At 35.9% G+C, this 21,627-nt stretch overlaps 1 protein-coding gene across 1 annotated transcript in view; it reads left to right on the top strand.

The window, feature by feature from the left end:
* The window catches only part of CERKL (ceramide kinase like), a 65,632-nt gene that overhangs the window by 39,842 nt on the left and 4,163 nt on the right, over nt 1-21,627 (top strand). The window contains 8 exon segments of the mRNA XM_035901432.1: nt 664-795; nt 6,839-6,902; nt 11,109-11,251; nt 17,723-17,797; nt 19,259-19,436; nt 19,721-19,789; nt 20,131-20,159; nt 20,244-20,352. Coding sequence (XP_035757325.1) covers nt 664-795; nt 6,839-6,902; nt 11,109-11,251; nt 17,723-17,797; nt 19,259-19,436; nt 19,721-19,789; nt 20,131-20,159; nt 20,244-20,352 — 799 coding nt within the window.

Below are 21,627 nucleotides of genomic sequence, written 5' to 3' on the forward strand. Positions count from 1 at the left end.
ATAAAATTACCTCATGCGATCGGTGTGCAAGACAAGGTACTGTTTGCATAGCAGTATTTCCAGAAGACCGAAATGTAACTTACTAAAAAATAAAATGAACAACGCGCAGATTTCTGAATGATATTGCCAAGTTTTCTATTTCTTTGTATTTTTTCTGACCTCTTTCAAGATGAGGGAATTTCCTTTGTGCTGTTTGATTTGCAATCTCAGAAAACAAAAGCATTGGATCGTAGCATCAGTTTTGTTGGGTGGTATTGTCATGTGCCTGCTGGGAGCGTTTCATATTCAATTCCCAAAAAGACAGGTTTTGATGTTCGGGTTTTTTTGTTGCCCAGTCTTATAACTTTTTCACATTCACCCTGCTCCTGTATCAGGGTTTAACTAGGTTATGACATACACTTTTTTTTTTTCTGGTTCCTACAGTATTTTTGTTAGTGTGTGATTAGTTTCAACTGCTTATTAGCCGTACACACAGAATTAATCAGTACTGTAATTTTAAGATAAATAGTGCACATCCAAGAAGAAATTGAGACTTTTTTTAGACTGTAATTTACTTATATCTTTAAAGTCCTGTAATGGTTCTAATATAAAAAAAAAAATCAGTTAAGCTGTAAAAATAGCTGGGCTGTGTGTCACCTTAAATGTTCTGTGTTGTCTTTTTAGGTTTTCAAAATAGACCAAAATCCTTAAAAGTGTTTGTTAATCCAAGCAGCCACAAAAAAGAAGCCACTCATATTTATTACGAACAAGTTGCACCTCTCTTTGAGCTGGCTGACATCAAAACTGATGTCACAGGTAAGTTGCGTCAAAAGCATAGTTTAATCCTTTGTGAAACTAGTACTGAAACATGCAAGACAATTTAAATTTACTGCTAATCCTGATTGGCTTTGCCTGCAAGTAGTGCAGTTGAAACTGTAGTTAATACAATGGAATATATTTTTATTTCATCAAAAATGTTTTAGTAATTCTGTTATTTATTCAATATTTTTCCTCTACAGCTATCAATATTAGTAATTTTTTTTTTGTATTTTTTAAAGCAAGCATTCTATAAACAGAAACAAGTATTTTATGTCTGACAGTCTTGTACGTGCTTGCTAGGAGTTGGTCTTGGATTTTGACAAACACGTGTCCTTAAATATTACTTCTCTTCTGAGAACATCTATTGGCCTGACATCATAAGAGGAGCTTATCCAAAGGACACATTATTTCCGGATTCTGACTCAGTTTCAGGGGTGACTTGGAAGCCTAAGTGATTAAGTTCTGTGATGACGAGGGCGGTTCTCACGAGGCACGTGGGAACGACTTGGTGTCTGGAAAATGAGAAGGTACAACTTTAATGTTGTAGTGATGCTGCCTTCTGCTCAACAACAGGTTCCCGATAGCAGGTTTGGATTTAAGGCCCCAGTTTGTGCCAGAGTTCTGCTTTTTGTCCTGAATTTGCCCTCTGGCTGTTTCATTTGATTGACTTTTTATAAGAAATTGAACAGGGAGTCAATGAGTTTTCTTAAAGCGGTAAAATATTAATGATCTGATCGTTACTTCTGCCCCCTTCTGTGAAGAGACTGAAAATTATGCTGCATCAAATTTAGTCCCAAAACCCATGCAAATTTACAGAGAAATTATATTAGTATTTTCCATTCCAAATAGTTTTTTGTTCTGTTTTTTTATCTATAGTGTTACAACTCCCTTTAATACACTGCTAATTTTTGGTTATGCATTTCATATCCCTGTGAAGTAAACTCTGGCGCAAAACATTTTAACACCAAAAAGTCTTTTTCCTGTATCTGTTAATATTGGGTTTGCAAAATGATCGGTTCCAGCTTAAATTATGAGACAGAAGGCTCATCCTACAGTTGTCCCTTAAACTTGTTGTGAAATCATGACTAGTTCAGGTTGCAGGCCAAAAATAATTCTGAGCAAATCTGATTTAGTCATGAGGATATAATAATGCAATAAATGCTTGTATATGAGATTTATCTTGCTAATTTTATTACCTGTATCTATGTATTTTGAAATTACTTAGCCCACAATTTAAAGTAAAATCAACTGAAGATTAAAAACACATGAGAGTAAGTGTGAAAAAGATTCAGTCTGTGTTAGAATTTGGTGGTGATAATTTCTTAGCTTCCCTAAATTGACAAGGGAATGCCAGCAGCTTTATATAAGTTTTGATTCTTATGGATGTATTTTTCACCTACAAGACGTAGATGAGATTATAAACAGATTAATAATAATGCTGTGTTCTTAGAAATTGAACTTAGGCTTATTTGGTCACAATTTAATATTTTTTTTTTTCTTTTTGTCATGTGAACCTTAGAGATCACTGACTATGGCACATTGTTAAATTATTTATTACTTTACTTTAAGCAACTGCTTAAAGAAAATGATATTTTTAAAAATTTTATTCCTTACTACTGGTTAGTGTTTCTTTTATCTTTACTGTGAACATAACCTTGTTTGTTAAACCACGTTAAAGGCAGCATTATCATTAACCTGTATAAGATTACATTTTTAGTGATGTAATGTCACCTGGAATCCTAAAGCTGAACTAAGAAGCCAAATCTGTATCAATAGTTTTAGATTAATTTGTAGAATTTAATATAAGTTATGAATATGATTTATAGTGGGTTTAGAAACATTTTTCTTAATTGAATAAAAACAGCTTAAAGTTTATTTTTTATTATTTTTCTTTTAAATTTTGAAAAGAAACTTCTGGTTTTAGCCAGATAAATGTTTAATGGCTTATCCTTAAAATAAGGTTATTTTTACAATGTCCAAATACTATTGTGCTTATTAGCTGCCTAACACTCCTCCTACAGGCAAAATGAGAAAACTACATTACAGTTTTAAATGCTCGTAGGGAACTAAATAATTAAGAACTATGCATTTTAAAAAAAAGAAAAAGGGGTGCTGGTGGTGGGTGCTAACTGAAAGCCCTGTCTACTGGTACCATCTTCTAATAAAACTAAGTGCCTCATTTCAAGTAAATGGGACAGGTTTTTTTCCTCCCATAATTATTTTGGGTTTTTGGGAAGTCAGAGCGTGCATCTTGCTGTTACCACTTTCTCGAAACTGGCCAACATCATAGTGGTGTACAAAGGTGTATTAGGTAGTAAAAGTTGAAGATAATTTACTTTTAGTCTTTTCACATACACCTATTTTAAGTTTAAATTGCATTGTATATAAAAATCTTGAAGCAAATTTGCACCTCTGAAGTGACTTCCAGCACATACACAATGCAAGACTTGCAGGTTACCGATAAAACCCCAAAAAACCTTGCCAGTGGAGTGCTGAAAGACAAAACTCTCCTCATCCAATCTTATTTTTTCGTAGCTGGCCATTCCTACGTGATCAAGCTTGCCAGAGCTTATCCTTCATTGTAACTTCTGTTGGAATGAATTTTTTTTTTTTGTAGAAATTTGGAGTGGAGGTATTCTCTCCTACTCATGTATATACAGCAGTCAAAAGGCATGTATGTAAATGAGTGAGTTGTGAAATAGCATTTACTTTCTCCAATTATCTTTAAATTCAATAGGATTTTCTCTTTTTTTTTTTTTTCCCCCAAATTACTTTGCACACTACAGATGTTTTAATTTTAGTGAAATTAACCGAAAGCCATGAAGAGTGGATTGTGTTTTGCTGGGTTTTTGGTTTATTTTTGTTACATGGAATAAACAGATCTCTGAAGTGCTCAGTGCAGTGGAAGGTGAGAATGGGTGAATTTAAACTGAAACAGTACTTTAACTGTACCTAAGGCTAAGCCATACTTAAAACCCAGTCTTTATACAGTCTTCTAAGAGTTTGGCAATCTCGAGTGCTGCAGCTGGGATATGGCTGTTAGGAGAAGAATGGTGACTCTTCTAAAAATCCCGTTCAACAAAAGCTTGTTCCACATTTGGGATGCCTACAAGTACTGGCAAATAGCGATAACTGGAGCTAGTATTTTAGAAATATATTCGTATCTTGCAAAATCTTACACATACTGAAGAAAATAAAGGTAACCCCAACAGACTCCTGGTTTGTTTCACTTTTCCTAGTTTGGACTCTTCTGCTTCTGTTCATAGAATTGTTTAGGTTGGAAAAAACCCTTTCAGATCATCAAGTCCAACCATTAAATGCACAATTACAAGTTGGATGTTTAGGCAAAACCACTCCACACTCCCATTTTTAGGGCAGAATCACTAAGGCAAAGAGAGTGATTAAGAATTGGACAAATAACATTGGTTTAAACTTACTACACGGTAAATAACGTTATTTTTTTTTCATCCAGTGTCAACACCAGTTAATCTGTTGTTATCATTAGCAGTTTTAATCCTATTGACATTAGTCTGTGACACAAGTGCCAGTATTTATACGTGTCATATGGACGTGTCCCATGTTTTGAAGTGTTGAACTAATTATATGTTGCTTTTTCTGTATGTAGGGGCTGAAGCCTTAGTTTCTTGTCCGCTGTGTGAGACAGAGTGTTGCAGAGTGCTATTGCTTGAAATGAATGCCTACCAGAAGTTACAAGTTGGGAACAAAATGTCCTTGAAAAAGGAAAACTTTTTCAATTATCCATTAGAAATGGTTGAAAAAAGCATTAAATAATATTTTTGTGATTTTTGCCAAATGCGCAATCTGAATCCTTCTCAAATGGTGAAAGAAGCTCTTTCGTCCTCTTACCAAGATTTTTTCTGTGGTTTTTTGGTTTTGTGTTTGGTTTGGTTTTGGTTTTGGTTTTTCCCCTGAATTGGAACAAGACCAAATATTTAAACATCTAGCTTTTTTCCCCACTATCAGAATGACTTTTATGCGTCCCTCTGGAGCTTGTCAAGCCTGCAGAAAACTTCTTGGATGTGGTCTTTTCATGTCTGTGTTAGATTTTTTTCAATTTTTTTCTATTTGATCGATTTTTTTTCTATGTTCTCTTGAAGTTTTTCATGGAAATTTCATTTTTTCATTACCTTTTTGTCACAACATTTCAAAATAGATGCTGTGCACTTCTGTCATTCTCTCATTAAATTTTTAATTTCTTGGAATTATCCCCAGCGTTAAGCCTTGCAGTAGTCCTCCAAAATAATTTACAGACTTAAGCTATTAGATGGAAAGAGGATGGAGTCCACATCAATCTGGCGAACACTACTTATTTTTACTGCCTTTTACTTCTCTGTAGACACGAATCCTCTTTATTTTCCTGTCCTTGTTCTTTGAGTGACTTCATTTTGTAATAGCAAACATAACTTACTTACATTAGGAAACCACCGAGCATGTTTTCTATTACAAAATAAGATCTTATTTACCGTACCATTTTAATTAGACTGTACTGATAACTTTCTAAATGTCATCATGTTCATTAAAAAAGGCATGTAACCTGGTAGCCAATTGTATGTTTTCATGGGAAGAGTCTCTCTCACAGTTAAGCAATGGTAAGATATTTGAACCTTTCTGCATTTTTGCATGATGCACAGTTTTATGGGGCACTTTTTTCACAATCTACGGATAATGAAAAAAAGCTATTTCCCATCGGTTAAAGCAAAACTGAGTACAATAGCTTAAACATTGTGCTTTGATCTTCCAGAAGAGGTCCTGCATGAAAGTAAATTCTGTAAATAATTCCTGAAAGCTATGATAGTGATAGGTATTTCTGTAGCAAAATAATAATTCTCTGCCTTTGATACAATCAAAATAACTCTAGTTTTTAATTAAGAATTTCCAAACCACCAAGCACTAGGACTTTGCTAAACTGGTTGGGAGATTTTGAAGTTAGCATGCTGATACACAGTTGTTTAGTGTGAAGTGTAAAAATTGTATCACTTTTATTTTTAATTTTTTTTTTGAAGTTATATATAGACTCACTATAGATACACACATTCTTGTTTGTGTGTATAGGGAGAGATAGAGGTGTTTTCAGTTCTTGTAAGCAGCATTTGCATAGTCTGTAGAAATACTGTTATAACAGGTACAGATACGGAATGATTGTTTTAGACACCAAGACTAATAATTTTAACAGTGTTTAGAAACACTGGAGAAAAGCCTTGAACTATGCTAGCACCAGGGACAGACAAGCATGAAAGATTAATGTAATTTTGCATATAATGATGCACATTCTTACACAAAAAATCCATCTGCAAGTGTCATGTCAGTCAGCAAAAATCTTTGATGGGTGGCTGCAGCTGGGCTGTCTCTTCTGGCAAAGCTGGCCTAGAAAATGCTAAATGTAGTTATGATGCTTTGTGCCATCTGTAGTGTGCCAGTTTATCCTGTCTTCACTGGCATTTACAGTACTATATAGGGTATCGGCAAACACAGAGACATCAATGTAGAGTGACAGATTCATTTCCTCCAGAGGCTATGAACTCTGGTGTATACTTGTGCCACCTTCCTCTGTGTGTTACATTCTGTTGTCACTGGTATTTGGCTTGATTTCATACTCCTGTGTTTAACTCCTCATATTTTTTGATTTAGCAATTTGCATATCCTAACACAAAGGCAATTAAATTTGATTGATACTGAAATAATTCAGTCTTAACTGAGGGTATGCTTACATTTTGCTGAAGTTTACCAACTGTGTCATTGCTAAAACTTGCATTTTGATGCAACAAACACCTTCTCTAATTCTCTGAATTTAAAAACACTAAATAGTCATGTGTCTGACGGCAGCTGAGTTTAAATGTGTCTTGCCTTTTAGCCAGCATAACTGTAAAACATACCTTTTCGTACTTTTAATGCATTTAAAGATTTAAAAAAAAATAATCTGAACTGAATTACTGTCTGTTCCTTATGTTAGAAGGGCAAAAATTTTAAAAAACCCTTTTAAATTATCTAATCTTCTGATAATTAATGTTATTTTCCACAGTAACTGAATATGAAGGACATGCTCTCTCAGTACTTAAAGAATGTGAACTCCAGGCATTTGATGGGTGAGTTGGTTAGTGACAATGAATATTAGTAAACCTCATCACATTAGTCTTTATTTGTATTCCATTCAAAACTATGCTTGTAGGTATTTCACGAGTTACTCTGTTTCACATATACGTTCAGCCTGTCAAAATCAGTTCTCCTTAGATGCTTTGGTTTTTTATTACTTACTGACAATAGGTGTGTATTCTAGATTCATAAATGATGGTAAATAAACATAAAGCTTTCTTAAATGTGCTTCATGAAAGCTTCAGTCTCTGAATTTGCAAGAATGACTCAAGTGCCTTGTATTTTACTCTATCCATTCAAATGGTTCTTAAGGAGAACATTTTATCTCCAAGTAACTTGAAAGTTTTTTCCATTTAAAAAAAAAAGAAATCATTCAAACTTGAAGTCAAGAGTGAAAATACTTGTTCAATCATTTTTAAAGATGTTGCTATGTGGATGAATCCCGAAATCTTTGGTATTTTGATATTAATCATTAAGTAATAAGATTCAATAATATGTAAGAATAGTTTTCCATACTGTGGAAGTCTTACAGCATTCTTACAACTCTTATTGGAATATGCTGTGAGCCATACAAGGAGGCTTAAACAGAGTTTTATAGTCTAATCAATTTCTATTAGTTCTAGAAACTCAAGAGTTAGGTAAGAAAACTTATCTGAAATTGTATGTATGTATTCCAGATTCCGAGGATAATTTCTGTCTGGTTAAGACATGCCTTTTGGGGTGCTAGCTGGGGAACCAGTTTGTCCTGGGAAGCAGATATGAAGACTGAGAAGAAAAAGCATGGGTTGTATCTTCTTGCACAAACCCCTACTTACTCTGGGTCATATTTAAGTTGTTTCATCTTTGATCACTGGGTAGAGTCACTGGAGTACTTCTCCTGTAAGACTTCTTTCCAGCAGCCAGACTAAGGGGAAATAGGAACAGAAGGAGCTGGAAGAAAATTAATACTTAAGTCAACATGATGCTAGGATTTCTGAGGTGAAAAGATCCCTGTCCTCTCTAAATAGGCTGTTTAAGTGTTGGGATTTTTTTCTCATGTGGAGATTAAGTAGCTTTTATTATCAGAGTTTATGAGAAAAAATGAAATTTCTAAAGTGTTTGAAAAACGAGTTCTGTAACTTCTCAGATAGCGTGGCCTCCATCTATGTACTCATTCAATAAAGCACAATACAGAAAAATATCCTGTTAAATAGCTAACTTGGGATGCTTTCTACAGAGACTGAGGCTGAGGTCAGAATTCATATTACGCTAAAGGTCTGATACTTTGAAAAAGAAAGCTGCAAAACATCACTAATCTCCCTTTTCTCCATTACCTTTAGGGTTGTTCTTAAGAACAGGAAAAGCAGATTTGAAATTGGGATTTTCTTTTTCAAATTGTTGAAAGGCTCAAGGTGTACTTTTGATTGTGTTCCTGTGAAGTCCTTTGTGACTTCCCCATTACTGTCTAGCCAAAGAATTTTTGCCATAAATATAACAATCTTATAGGCCCCTGGAACCACCTCAGTCTTTCCCAAATAAAACTTCAATTACAATTTTGGTTTATTGAGAATTTAAACCAGAAAATGTATGGGATCTGGCTTGAATTGAAAATGAACTCCAAAACGATGAAATTGTCCTACTGATGAAAAATTACGCTTTTAGCAATTCTAACAGCCACCTTATGTGGCTTTCACTATTTCCATTAAGTCTTGAGAAGTTTTACCTGTCTCTTGAGCAACATTGCTTGTGACTTGGCAGCCTTCAGTGCTTTCCTGGTTTGCCCTGGCTTCCTGTCCGGTTTTGTTCAAGTCAGATACTGTACCTGCCACTTGGTTCCCTGTTTAGAAAATAGAATAGCACTTCTGTAACTCCTTTTAGATGTGAAAGGCACTGTAACATGCAGTGGTAAGACGTAAGGTAGGTTTTGTGCTATTTCTGCATGGCAGAGTTCATGTAGACCTTGATCTGCCTTGCCCAAGCTCGGAAGCGACTGGAGGCGAGTTAGGTGTGGACCGAAGGCCGTGCTTGCATGCATTAGTCTGCTGCTCTAACTCAGCTCGAGCTTTTCAAGCGTTGCCTATTTCAGACTGACTGAAAGCTAATTCAAGGAAAAATGTATAAAGGGAAAGACACAAGTTTTTTATCCCTTACAGTAGGTAAGCAGCATAGCAACATACAATTTCTGATCTTAGTTTTCTCTCTAAGAGAGTTATGGTTCCTTACGTGTTAAATAGCAGATGAAGTAAATTGCAGCTTATGATTCGCAGTAGTAAATTGGAAGTTTGTATCTCAGTGCTTTCTGTAAGCAATACTGCTATGGTTTAATTCTTTGTCAAAGCTGTTTGTTCCTGTATAGGATTTCTTTTCTCTGATTTCTCTGGTTCCCACTCTGTTTTGCAAGATCGTAGGCGTGCCATGTATCTCACATACTCCACCTTTTTTGCTGCCCACTTCTGTTTTTTTTCTTACCGACCCTGGAAGTTTAGGTGCTTTGCCAAGATGGCAGTATGCTTTTTTCCCCTGCCTTGGGGACGAGTCTTGGTGTCAAATAGAGAGAGCGCACTTGTGATGCTGCCATCTCAGCTGCGTTTTTCTTGTTTGTACAGTGACAGAAATACACAATAACCAGACATGTATTTCTTCCCTAATCAGGAGCCTAAGGTATTACAGATATTGTTTAGAGTAGCCCGGGTTAGTCAGACTTGAGTGAATAGTTGATTAAGAAACTTGTGTCTGAAGGTTAGAGTGAGGGTTAGACAGATGTTTCTTCCTCTAAGAAGCCTTCTTCAAGGTCTTAGCCAAATCGGTTTGCTCAAGGCTTTCTACTCCTTATGCCTAGCAGGTTCTTGCTGATTAGCTTTGGAATCCCTGATGGTACTCTGTTTCCAGCCCAAAAGGCAACTCTTGATGATTAGTGCTAAATTAAAAAAAATTAAAGTTAGCAGCGTTTTTATGTTATCCCTCAGACTTTTTGTCTATTTCTAGTAACAACAGACACAGCCCCCACAATCCACATAAATCCTTCCAGGTGTACAATTTATCAGGCTACAAAGATTAACTGGTTTTGCTGCTGTGACAGAAACTTTTAAGCCTAGGAATAAACCAATCTAAACTAAAAATGAGATGAAAGACTGGACACGACTCCTGATTACAAGCAGGAAGAAAATGTGCTCCAACCTTTTGCTATATACTCTTTTTAAATTTTTTTTTTTAAATGTGGGCAGCGTTTAGCTAGATAAAGGAAACATTTCTAAAAATTTAGAAATTAAAAAATAGCTACGAAATAATAATAGGAAGTGAAGAAAAATGTTAAAGGAGCTGAGATAATTTAATTTGAACATTTAATAACATAACGAATATTTTCTTACCAGTTTTGTCTGGTTGAATTATTGTACATAGTTTCACAATTGCATTCATATAGATATATGAAAAAAAGGTATTTTAAGTAAGTGCCTCCTAAAGTAAATCTGACTTTTATATAGTAAATGCTTGGAGTGTACTATTACAATTTTTATCATTAAAATGTGTTTACCTTAAAAACATTTAACTTTCAGACCTTACTAATTTGGAGAATCACTTTAATAGTTACTTAAATAAACAAGAACAACAAAAAAAGACGACGTTTGCTGTAACAGATCTTTTACAGACAAATGCATTCCTCTCTATAGCCACAGCAGGTGGGAGTTTAATTACATGCTCCAGAGCAGTGATTAAGTACCTTCATGCAGAGGATTGCTGGCACAAGGGTTTTCTACCTTACTAAATCCCTCAACTGCCTGCATAGTGCACGGGATTAGCTGTTTTCAAGCATTTTTCATTTTATTGTAATATTTGGTGAGTTGTTATTCTATGGGCAGTTAAAAAGCATTGGAGCGCTTGTGTGGGTCAGCACTAGAAGATTCAAAGAACTTCTCTACTGAGGCATTTGAGCATCTTCCATCTGATCGGTTCACGTGTGCTAAGGCAAGAAATACTTACTAAGTCATTAAATATATTTACTCCTACTAAGATAGAAGAAAGCAGAAATAAGGAATGCTTGTATCTTGTTAGTTAACATTCACTGATCTGACAGTGAAGCCCTAGCTTGTTCTTAAAAACGAGCAGGTTTTAGCTATTTGCAACACCATTATGTGGATAATGTGTGCTAGCTGCCTTCCACTGGTTTGCTCAGCTATGGAAGAGTTTATTTTGAACTGTTTAGCATTTTTGTTTTGTAACAGGGTAGTTTGTGTTGGTGGAGACGGATCTGTCAGCGAAGTTGCTCATGGTCTACTCCTTAAAGCCCAGATAGATGCTGGGAAAGACACAGACTATATAACAACACCTGTCAGAGCACCGGTTCCTCTTGGAGTAATACCAGCAGGTGAGACTAAAAGGTACTGTTACTTTTTGCAAGTCACCTGGTTTAAGTCCCTCTGGCATGGTTTACAGTTTTGGCTTCTAAAGGCAGTTCTTGGTGCTAGAGCTTCAGTTACTTAAGGCAGCTATTGAATAAATATCCTAAATTAGTGATTTAGATTGATTACAAATGAATAGATTTAAAATCATTATGATAATTTATAGTAATGGCACAGATGAGCTCTTGCCTAAAGGAAGAAGCTCAGGAAGAAGAAAACTAAAATAATTTTCAGCTGCTCCATGCAAAGATCAAGTTTTGCCCTTATTTGCTGCCAGAAATGATACCAAATGAAAACTCTGTTTTCTAGAATTTCCTTAATATAAGCCATGCTGTTTTGCTTCTGTCTCTAGTTTTCTTGGCAGGATTCTCAGTCGGATTCGTGCTTAGGGTCTATTTTAAATGGTATCCCAGGAATACATTTTGTGGATTATATTAAAAAAATAAATACACTGTGCATACAAAACTGCTTTTTCTCTCTTTTACTTCTACAGACCTGACAATGTATGCATCTACCTCGAAAAATCCTCTTGCTCCTTCATTAACTTGCACTTGCATCTTGTGGTGTGGGTTTTTTTGTTTGTTTTCTTGGTTAGTTGGTTGGGTTTTCTGTGTGTGTGTGTGGGTGTCCCTTCTCCTAGTTTTTGTATTTGTCCCTCTGAGTATAACTTGGGCCAGGCAAGGAGGCTTAGCTGGAGTTATACAGGCAGGGCTGATTCTAAACTGGTATATGAATCATTTCTCTTTGAGAGGAGGCTTATTTTTGAATGGACGCTACCCTCTGGTATGGGTGTTGATGTGACTACTTGATGTAATTTCCCAAAGGTTTTTAACCAGTAGGGAAAAAATTCCTGCAGCCAGGTAAACAGCAAATTGTTGTTTTCAATTTTCTACAAAAAAAGGAGCAAGTCGCTTCCCAGCTGAGCAAGCAGGTTTTTAGTGCTCTGACTTGCTTTGCACTTCTAGAAGCAGCATTAAGACAGGGACTAGTTCCTTGTAAAAACGCAAGATTGCACCAGCTTGTTTCAAGTTAAAATCTTGGAAATGTATTGGTAAAAGATACAGTAATCAGTAAGACATGAAGCAAATGAATTTTAGTACAGCAGTTGGACCATCACTCTAGCAGTTAGTTGTGAATGTATCGATGGTGTTGAGAGGGAATCTCCCCAGCACTTGACTGTGCTGTTTGGGCTGCTTAGGTCATTGTGCCTCATCATTAGTGCTTACTCTCTTCAGTTTAAGACAAATATGTCATGATCAAAAAGGATTTAGTAAACCTAAAAGAATGCCATGTGGCTTGATACACAGAATGCCACCGAATTTGTTAAAAGAGGGTGAGAACAATTTATAGAACGCTAGTGTGAGAAACTCCTTAGTAAGTTCTGAAAAATGATCTATAGCTTATTTTATTGCCATATTATTGATATTCCAAAAAGTAGGCAGTGAGAAAACAGGGAAGTATGATACTTGTGTACATGAAGAAGGTGGAATTCAATGCTCAATTAATTCCCCTGCCCCCCGAAATCCATTGTACCAAATTATTAGGACTCTTCAGCCAAGTAAAAATAGCAGCTGTGTTATGGGATAGCGTTATTTGAGTTGCTTGAAACCTGGTTTTCGCCTCTATTATAAGTAGTTAAGACAGCGTTTGAAGTTTCGGCCAACTTGATGGGAAGGAGCTGCTCTTGAAACAGTTTACCTCCTGAAGGGAAAGGTCCAGAGGGGAGCATGTCTTCTACTAAAATACTCTACTGAGCTGCCTTATTCTGGTCCAAATCAAATGGATGAGATGTGAGGAAGGCTGCGGTTGTGCTGCTGGCCATTAGCAAGAGTGTTTGTTGCTATGGGAACTACTGCTAAGAAACTGTATGGAGGGGGAATGGGAGGAAGGGGAGGGGGAACTGGAAGGACATTAAAAAAGCTATCCAGTTGTTACAGAACAAGAGACAATCTATATCTGATGACTGGGAACCTTTTGGTCCTAAGTGGTTCATTTAAATAAATTCATGATTTCCAATTAATTCAGAAAATAAAATATTACTGAGGGGCTGTTAATTTCTGAGATATTTCAGGCAAAGAACCAAAATGTTGGTGCAGTTTTCATCAGAATTTTAGCTATGCTTGACTAGGAAGTCATTACATCACATTTATCTGTTTGGATGGGGGAGACATTAACAGCCTTATGAATATTCATGTTGTCTGGTTAATTAAGTTAATTGTACTGCAGAAGTGCTTGCACTTCCAAGGACAATTTTTTTCTCTACGATTTCTGTTTGGTACCTTCATCAGTCATGCTTTACATGACCTGCAGATACTTTGTCCTTACTATGATGCTTTTGCATGTTTTGTAGGACGGAGGTTGTAGGAAGTTGTTTGTAATGTCAGGAAAATGGGTTAATATTTTGCACAGAATTACATTTTTTGAATAATAAAATCTTCTTTGTTTCTGTTTAAAAAAATGTTGCTGACAGAGATGCTGGAGTTGTATGGGTGAAACCTTTTTACAGTAAATCGAGTGGTTAGAGCGAGATCTAAAAACGTGACTGCTAGTAATTGGTGAGGGGTGCAAGCCTATACATGAGCACCAAAGGGGGTTATTAGTCTCTGAAATAATATGATACTGTTCAGGGGAACCATCTTGTTATTGGTAAATAATATTCTGAGCTTAGATAGAGGAGAAAAAGGTTTAGGTGACTTGGGAAGATGAATAATAGCATTAAACCCACTATTATTTAATCACCACTTAAATCAGTAAAGCTTATATTCTCATGTTTTTTGTATGATAACTTTCATGGTTTTGGTTCTGTTTATAATAATATTTTGTGTGTGTGTGTGTGTGGCATCCTGCTTGTATGGGACCTAAGTAATGAGACACGTTATTCAGTTGTTACTGGGATCACAACGCTGTTAGGCATACATGAAGAGTTTTTTAGAGAAGGTGATGGCACTTGCTACTGTAAAACTGCATGTTCTAGGTCTTCAACTTGTGGAAGGGTGGATGATTTACTTAGGTTTTGAACACAGACAGAACTTGCTTTATTTTCCAAGGAGTCATGAAAGGGCAGGGTTTGGCTTTGTTTACTTCTGGGAATGTTAATGAGCTCCACAGATTTAAGAGAAGGATGCAATCACTTGTGCCTGTCCTCTTCAGTAAGAATGAGATGTAACTCTCATTAGAGTCAGTATTAAGATTGGTATTGACTTCAGCTGTGGTCATTTGTTATCTTGCTGCCATCTGTATTGATAAATTACTCTTACTTAAATGAGCAATCCCAGGTTTAAGACATACCAAGCCTGATCTTCAGGTGTGCCTTGTGCTCTTTTATTAGCTTGATCTTCAGTGACAAAGAAAAACATGTTTTCAGAATAACACCTTCCCTGTTGTCAATTTACAGGCAATAAACACAATTTTCCGTGACTTGTAACGATCTGCTCTTTGTGTGTGTGATTTCCTTTGTTTTGGAGAGGTTCCCATAAAAGTTGATAAGAGTTGGAAAAATGTGATTGAAGGAAATATTTGAGTATTTTTGAGCTACTGCTTTAGTTAGCTTTACTGGCTAAGCAGAATTAGTTGAATCCAGAGGTTAAATGTCGTAAGTCATTCAAACATGAATTGGTGTTGGGCATATACTTGTATTATTCTCTGAAAAATTGTTTTTTAGATCAAAGCTAATTTTTTTGTCCCTGAATTTTCCTTCTAGAACTGTATTTTATGTTTACTGAATTGAAAAAAATCACTGTTTTGCATAGTGAGTGGTATCTAGAGCTACATTTTTGCCTTTTCTTTTTTATGTGTATTGTACAGAAAGGAAAGTTCAAATTGCATTCAGTTGAGTTGTTGGTTATGAGGTTTTGGATATAAATTATTGAAAATGTAATATTCTTAATAAACTGGACTTCCTGTTAGTGTATCTAGAGAAACTTTCTTTGAGGAGAAAGAAAATGAAGACTTGCATTGAGGTTTTGAAGTTGTCAGTTTATTCTTCTTTCAAAGTACCTCATAATCCCAATTTGCTGGGTTTATTTAAACATTACTTTTTTAGGAAAAGGAGAAAGGAATTAATAGTTATAGTCACCTCTAAAATTCTGAGAAATATGTGAATGCAATTGCTTTTTTTTTTTAAATTGTTCAAAGAATAAAACTCTATATAACTTGGTTTCTTCTGTGTAGCACTGGAGATGTAAACTTCAAAGAATGTTTTGTATCTGTTATCTTAATAATGTGCCTCACTTATTTCCTTCGCATAGTAGGAACCCCAAGAGCCTGACTCAGAGCTCCTCTCTCTGATGTTAGGAAGGCTTTCCATGAGGTTCTGAGTACCTGAAAGGAGGCTGTAGCAAGGTGGGGGTCGGTCTCTTCTCCCTGGTAACAGGCGATAGGATGAGGGGAAATGGCCTCAAGTTGCACCAGGGCAGGTTAGGCTGGACATTAGGAAAAATTTTTTCACCAAAAGGGTTGTTGAGCATTGGAACAGGCTGCCCAGGGAAGTGGTGAAGTCCCCATCCCTGGAGGTATTTAAAAGATGGGTAGACGGGGTGCTTAGGGACATGGTTTAGTGGTGGGATGGCAGTGTTAGGTTAACAGTTGGACTTAATGATCTTAAAGGTCTTTTCCAACCTAAATGACTCTATGATTCTGAATTACTGAATTACTCAGGTGCTCTGTGAGATACTGAGCTACGATTCCCAGTTATTTTACAAATTCTTCTGGGGAGAAATTATTGAAAAAAAATTGAAGCATATACTCCTGAATAAAAATGACAGGATGCCTTTAGAGCTTTGTAACTATGTACATCAGACTTTCCAAATTTAGTATTTTTTTTCTACCACTAACGTGACATCAAAGATAGCAGAGTTTTGAGATGAACATAATTTTTCAGTCTGGTACATGATGCTTTTAAAGCACTTATTTAAATATTGAGTGCCTCTTGTTTGAAATGTGATGGTCTTTCCCTTTCCTCTCTTCTCTCCCTCACTTTTGAAAGACAAGTTTAAATGCTTCCATAAAACTCAAGGCAAATTTAGCATCCCGAATTGTCTATTGCTGCTGTAACACATTAAATAATTTAAGCAACAAGAAAATGATTTGAAAATCTAACTGAACTTACTCCTTTATGGAATGTTAGGTTCCAAATTGTTCTTTTTTAATTTTTGTTATTTTAATTAATCTGTTATTGAATTATTCATCCCTTAGTCAGCAATATGAAGAAGCTCAATATTCTGCCTGTTTGGTGACAGGCCCTGGTTCTTTATTTTTGCAGAAGTGAATCCTATGGTCCTGCTGCTTGGCTAAGAAACACCAGAGGTGTGATCAATGAGAAAAATTGACTTGAAATTCTGTTCAAGCTATACCCATTTAGGAAAGATGCAACCATTCCTTGTTCAGGATTTTTAAAATTAATTGCTGTTTAAAAGTCAGCTGATAGATACACAATGTCCTATACATTAAAGCAGAAAGGCAAAATTTACATGTATAGCCATATTTCTTACACAGGTAAAGTGACTTGGTGCATCCATTACCACCAGACATGGGGCCCCAGAACCATGCTGCTTTCTTTTACAAACTGATAGGTAGTTTTCCACTCTTCTCTTCCGACCCCATGCTCACACTGCTAGTTCTTGAGTTTGGTTTTTTTTTTCTATTTACCAGATGATTTACTACTCATTCCTTTGTTTCAAAATAAATTAATCTCTTCTGTCCAGTGACTGGTAGTACAACTGGTCTGCCGATGTCCAGGCAATGACAAAGACAAGTTAGATGATGGGTCAATTTTAATGCACTGAACACAAGTCAACAATTTGTCAGACAGACATCATATTCTACGTTCTCTCCGTTTGTCAGTCATTAACCTGTTCTCATATGTAAAGCTGGCGTGCAATAATTTTATTCACTTATTGTTTCTAAGAATCTAAAACGTGGCCTGCAAGAGGCACAGCAGCCTCTTAGACTAGATCTAGTAGAGTTTTGTCTGGGAAACGTATAGTTTTACACTGGCTGGGTATTATATTACTTTTCCAACTTAAAAATATTCCCCAAATATATCTTGTTAGATAATCTGCCTTTTAGTACAGTTCCTTAGTACAGCACTTAGGTATAGAAGTGATTTTTAGGGAGATGGTTTAAAAAAAAGAAAAAAGGCAAATTTTACAGAGCTTCCCTCCCCCATTGGTTTTTATGGCACTTATGAATGAATTTGCAGAGAGGATTTTATAGACCTCTGGAAGTTTAAATGGTCTTAATTTGTTTTATTCAGCATTTCTGCTGTACCAAGACTAAGTAATTTGTAGGGAGGGGTTTTTTTGGTTTTTTGGTGGTTTTTTTTTTTTGGACAATGCAGTAAATGTCTCAGTTTCTTAATTCAAAAAATGTTGTCTATATTTTTTCTTGCTATTCTGTATCTCTCTTATTTTTACAATAGTTTGTGTTCGCTTTTACAGGTACTACTAATATTTTGGCCCACACTCTCTATGGCATTAAGCATGCAGTGACTGCAACGTTGCACATTGTAATGGGTAAATATTTTTACATACATTAGCAGATTTTAAATAATGAAGCAGCGTTTAGAGGTTTGCCATAACCAGTTGTTTAATAAAGGCATACCATTATACTGTATCACTGTCAACTATATTGTAAGGCTTTTAAACCCAAGTGATTCTATCGTGATTTATAGTCTGTTGGAAAGGTTATGGTTCTTTGACTGTTGTTTAGTAGCAAAGGTCGTGGACCTCATCTCCTGGTAACTAAAATCTGCCATGGACTAATGTCAGACTTTGGCATTCATGCCCTATTACTGATGGTTTTTTAATGCAGAAAGTAACCTTTTCCAGACTTGATTGTGTGAAAAGTGTTACTCCCTGTGTGTTGTTATGCAATGCCTGGTTGCATAACCACTTGATTATTTTAATTGAATGTACCTGCTGAAGACAATAGGAAAAAACGACAATACTTTCAGCTTGAGGGAGTGGTTAGGACTGGACTGTTCAGGAAGGTGTTGTCACTTTTCTGAGAAACTATCATTCATCTTTTTAGCTCTGCCTGTGTTTCTTTTAAATATTACCAGTTTCCATAAGAAAGCTTTACTAGTAGAAAAAACTGTATCATGTGCTATTTGCTCTGCACAATAAATAGGTCTTTGAATGTGAAAATGTAATTATGCTAAAAGGAAAAACTAGGTTGCTAGTGCAAACCTTATTTTCAGGTCTCAGGAAACAGCAAACACTTAGTTGAGCAATGTTAATATTCCTCTCAAAATAATTTTTCTTTAGGATACTTTTTTTTTTTTTTTAAATAAAAAAAGAGAACAATGGGGAAGGTCCTTCCTGAGTATCTGTTTTCTAGACCTTGCAGTCAGCAGTGAAAGAGCCTTTGATCTGTTTCTTAAATAGTAATCCACAAGCCAGTACAGGGAAAATCTAAAACTGTCTTTTTTAATTAGAGACACTCCATCTAATGGAAACCACCCAGGTTCTGTTGCAGGAAAAAAATTAGATACCCTATCTTGAACAGAATTAGATGTCTAAATTCTACGACTGTAAACATAAATACATTTAAAACCCATGTTGAAGAGCTCCCACATCTCCTCCAGTACAATGTTCAGTTGTTACAAATATTTGGTGAAACAGCTGCAAATATTTATGTAGCATTATTACATTTTCTTTGATACTAATTGTTGAAAATTTGAATAGCATTAAGAGTCAGACCCTTTGCATCCTGATGAAGTAGCTGAATTTTTGCCATAACTTTTTTAACATTTTGAAGCATCTGAACATTGTTCTCTGAAATGACTACTTCTGTAGAGTCTTAATTGTACCTAGATTGATTCTGGTTTCCATCGGTAAAACTGGACTTCCTAAAGAGGGGAGTCTGGAGTTCTTTCCCCACAGCTAAATTAGGTGAAAAAGAAATGGTAAGTTTTGTTCTGTTTGAAATACAGATGTTATTTGTAATTTCTGATCTTTATCTTTGAACTTTAGGACATATTCAACCAGTAGATGTCTGTACTTTTAGTACTCCAAGCAAGCTCTTGCGGTTTGGGTTCTCAGCTATGTTTGGCTTTGGTGCAAGGACTCTGGCTTTGGCTGAAAAACACCGTTGGATGCCCTCCAGTCAGCGGAAGGATTTTGCTTTTCTCAAAACACTGGCAGATCTCAAGTATGCCATGAGCTGTTATATTTTTTCTAGCATTGCGAGAGGAAAATGCAATAATTAATGTGGTAAAAATATAGACAACAGTAGTTTAGACAACAGTAGGTTAGCTATTGACTTCTTAATTGCAGACAGATTTAACTCAGATGTGATGTATATCCCTCCTACAAGTTAAAGAGGAGGTGAATTCTGTATATTCAGCGTCTCCTTAAAATCTTCTTAACTTGGATAAGTCTGTCTAGCAGTCAGAATATTGGTTTGCATGGTAGTAAATATCAATACTTTTCTAGGCCAGAGGAATGTGAATTATCATTTCTACCTCTAAACATTCCACAGGAAGACTCTCATGAGAATGACAGGTAAGTAAAACTGAATGGAACAATTCCAAAGCTACAAAAATACGTATCTTTGAAGATGAAATTGTAAAAATTCTTAAGTTTGTTCATATTTGATCATCAGGTGAAACAATCTTTAAAGAAAATTATTTTGACAACTGTGAACTTTTGTACACTTTGTAAAATGTTCCCTATAGACTGTAGAGGATTTGTTACAAAGCAGCCTTCCACTCAGTGTTACTGGTTTGTTCAGTTGCGTTAATCCTTTCTTACATTGACATCCTGCTTCTTTTCTAAAGCAGGTGTTGTTTAAATGTGCTAAAATGACTTTAAATTATTTTACCTACATATTTCCATCCTTCTAGAAAGAAGAAAGAGAAAATGAAAAAAAAGGGTGAGTTTTTGCTTTTATGATTATTTAAAAGCGAACTGTGGCTGGTTCAATGGGAGTAATATAGAATTACTCTGTTATATTTAGGTAGCAAGGATCAATGGCACAAAATTCAGGGTCACTTCCTGAATGTGAGCATTATGGCAATCCCTTGTCTCTGTTCAATGGCACCAAGAGGCTTGGCACCTGATACGAGGTCAGTAGGGGTTTAGAGAATTAGTCATGTCTATAAATTCTGACATCTTACCTTAAGACCTTGGCTTTTCTGAGAATATGAGCCCATGTTTAGGTAGTCTAGACCCTCTGGCATGGGGGAGGGAGCATGGACTGCAGCAGACTCAGTAATCCCGGGAACTGTAATCAGTTTTTGGATCAGGCAAATAAGGTCAAGCAGTCTAACTAGAATAATGAGTGGATAATTGCTGTGATTAAATTAGTTGGCAAGTCTGACTTAAGTAGTAGTCATCGAGCAGTCATCTGTCATAGGATTTGGCTATATGTAGAAACTCCATTCTTGGATTTTATTTTTTTCAAATATAAAGGCGCCCCTCATCTGCTTTACAGCCAGCAAAAATGATGACTTTTTCCTGTTACGAAGGACTGTAATTCACACTTGTCTGCTGTCTTTTTTTTTTTTTTTTTTTTTTTTAAACTCCTGAACTTGGAAAATGCAGCTTCTACGTGTAGGGTTTTGGGAATCAAATGAGTATGTGATCTGGTCATTGACATTGACTCATTTTTGCCCTTAGCTCATTGTTGAGAGCCTGCTTTGTGGTGATCGAAACAGTTACCAGGTGATAAATAATTTGTACTGGATGTATCCAGTTGATGATTAAGCAGAACAGCAAGTACAAACTTTGTAGTTGTACATGAAATACAACACACTCCCTCAAAAAAGAATGCAGAAACTCATGTATATTTGTGTCTGTGTACATCTATTAAAAAAAAACCCAAACCCAACACTCAGGGAAGTTTATGGAATGAGTCTGGTTTGTCTCATTTGATTGTCAGTAGCTGAAAGTAGATGTGCCTTAGAATTGATCGGGTATTTTTTTTCAGAATTACTGGCTGATCTGGTAGAATTTGACTTCTTGGAAACAACATAGAAACAAATGTTTCGCATTCAATTCTTACTGAGAAGTTTCCTTTGCTACAGGGCTCCTGCTGAGCCTCATATACCTCAGGATGGTGCCCTGATGCCGTCCCCTCTTAGGAACTTACTCTGTTCAGCATTTAGTGTGTTATATACCAGTCAGTAGAAAAATTCTGACAAGAACTAAAGAAATTCATCTTTTTTAGCTTTGCTTTCTTGTATCCATCTGTTCTGGCACCTGTTTCTCAGTGACAGGGAATTTTATGACAACTCCATGCAATTATTGCAGGTTTGAATGAGGCTGTTTCTCCCACAGTGTAGTTGCTCAGTGGGTCCCGCTACCCTTTCATCTAAGGACAATCTTTTTTTTTTTTTCCC

The sequence above is a fragment of the Egretta garzetta genome, unplaced genomic scaffold (assembly GCF_000687185.1).
Source record: "Egretta garzetta isolate BGI_Z169 unplaced genomic scaffold, ASM68718v1 scaffold539, whole genome shotgun sequence".
Taxonomy (NCBI): Eukaryota; Metazoa; Chordata; class Aves; order Pelecaniformes; family Ardeidae; genus Egretta; species Egretta garzetta.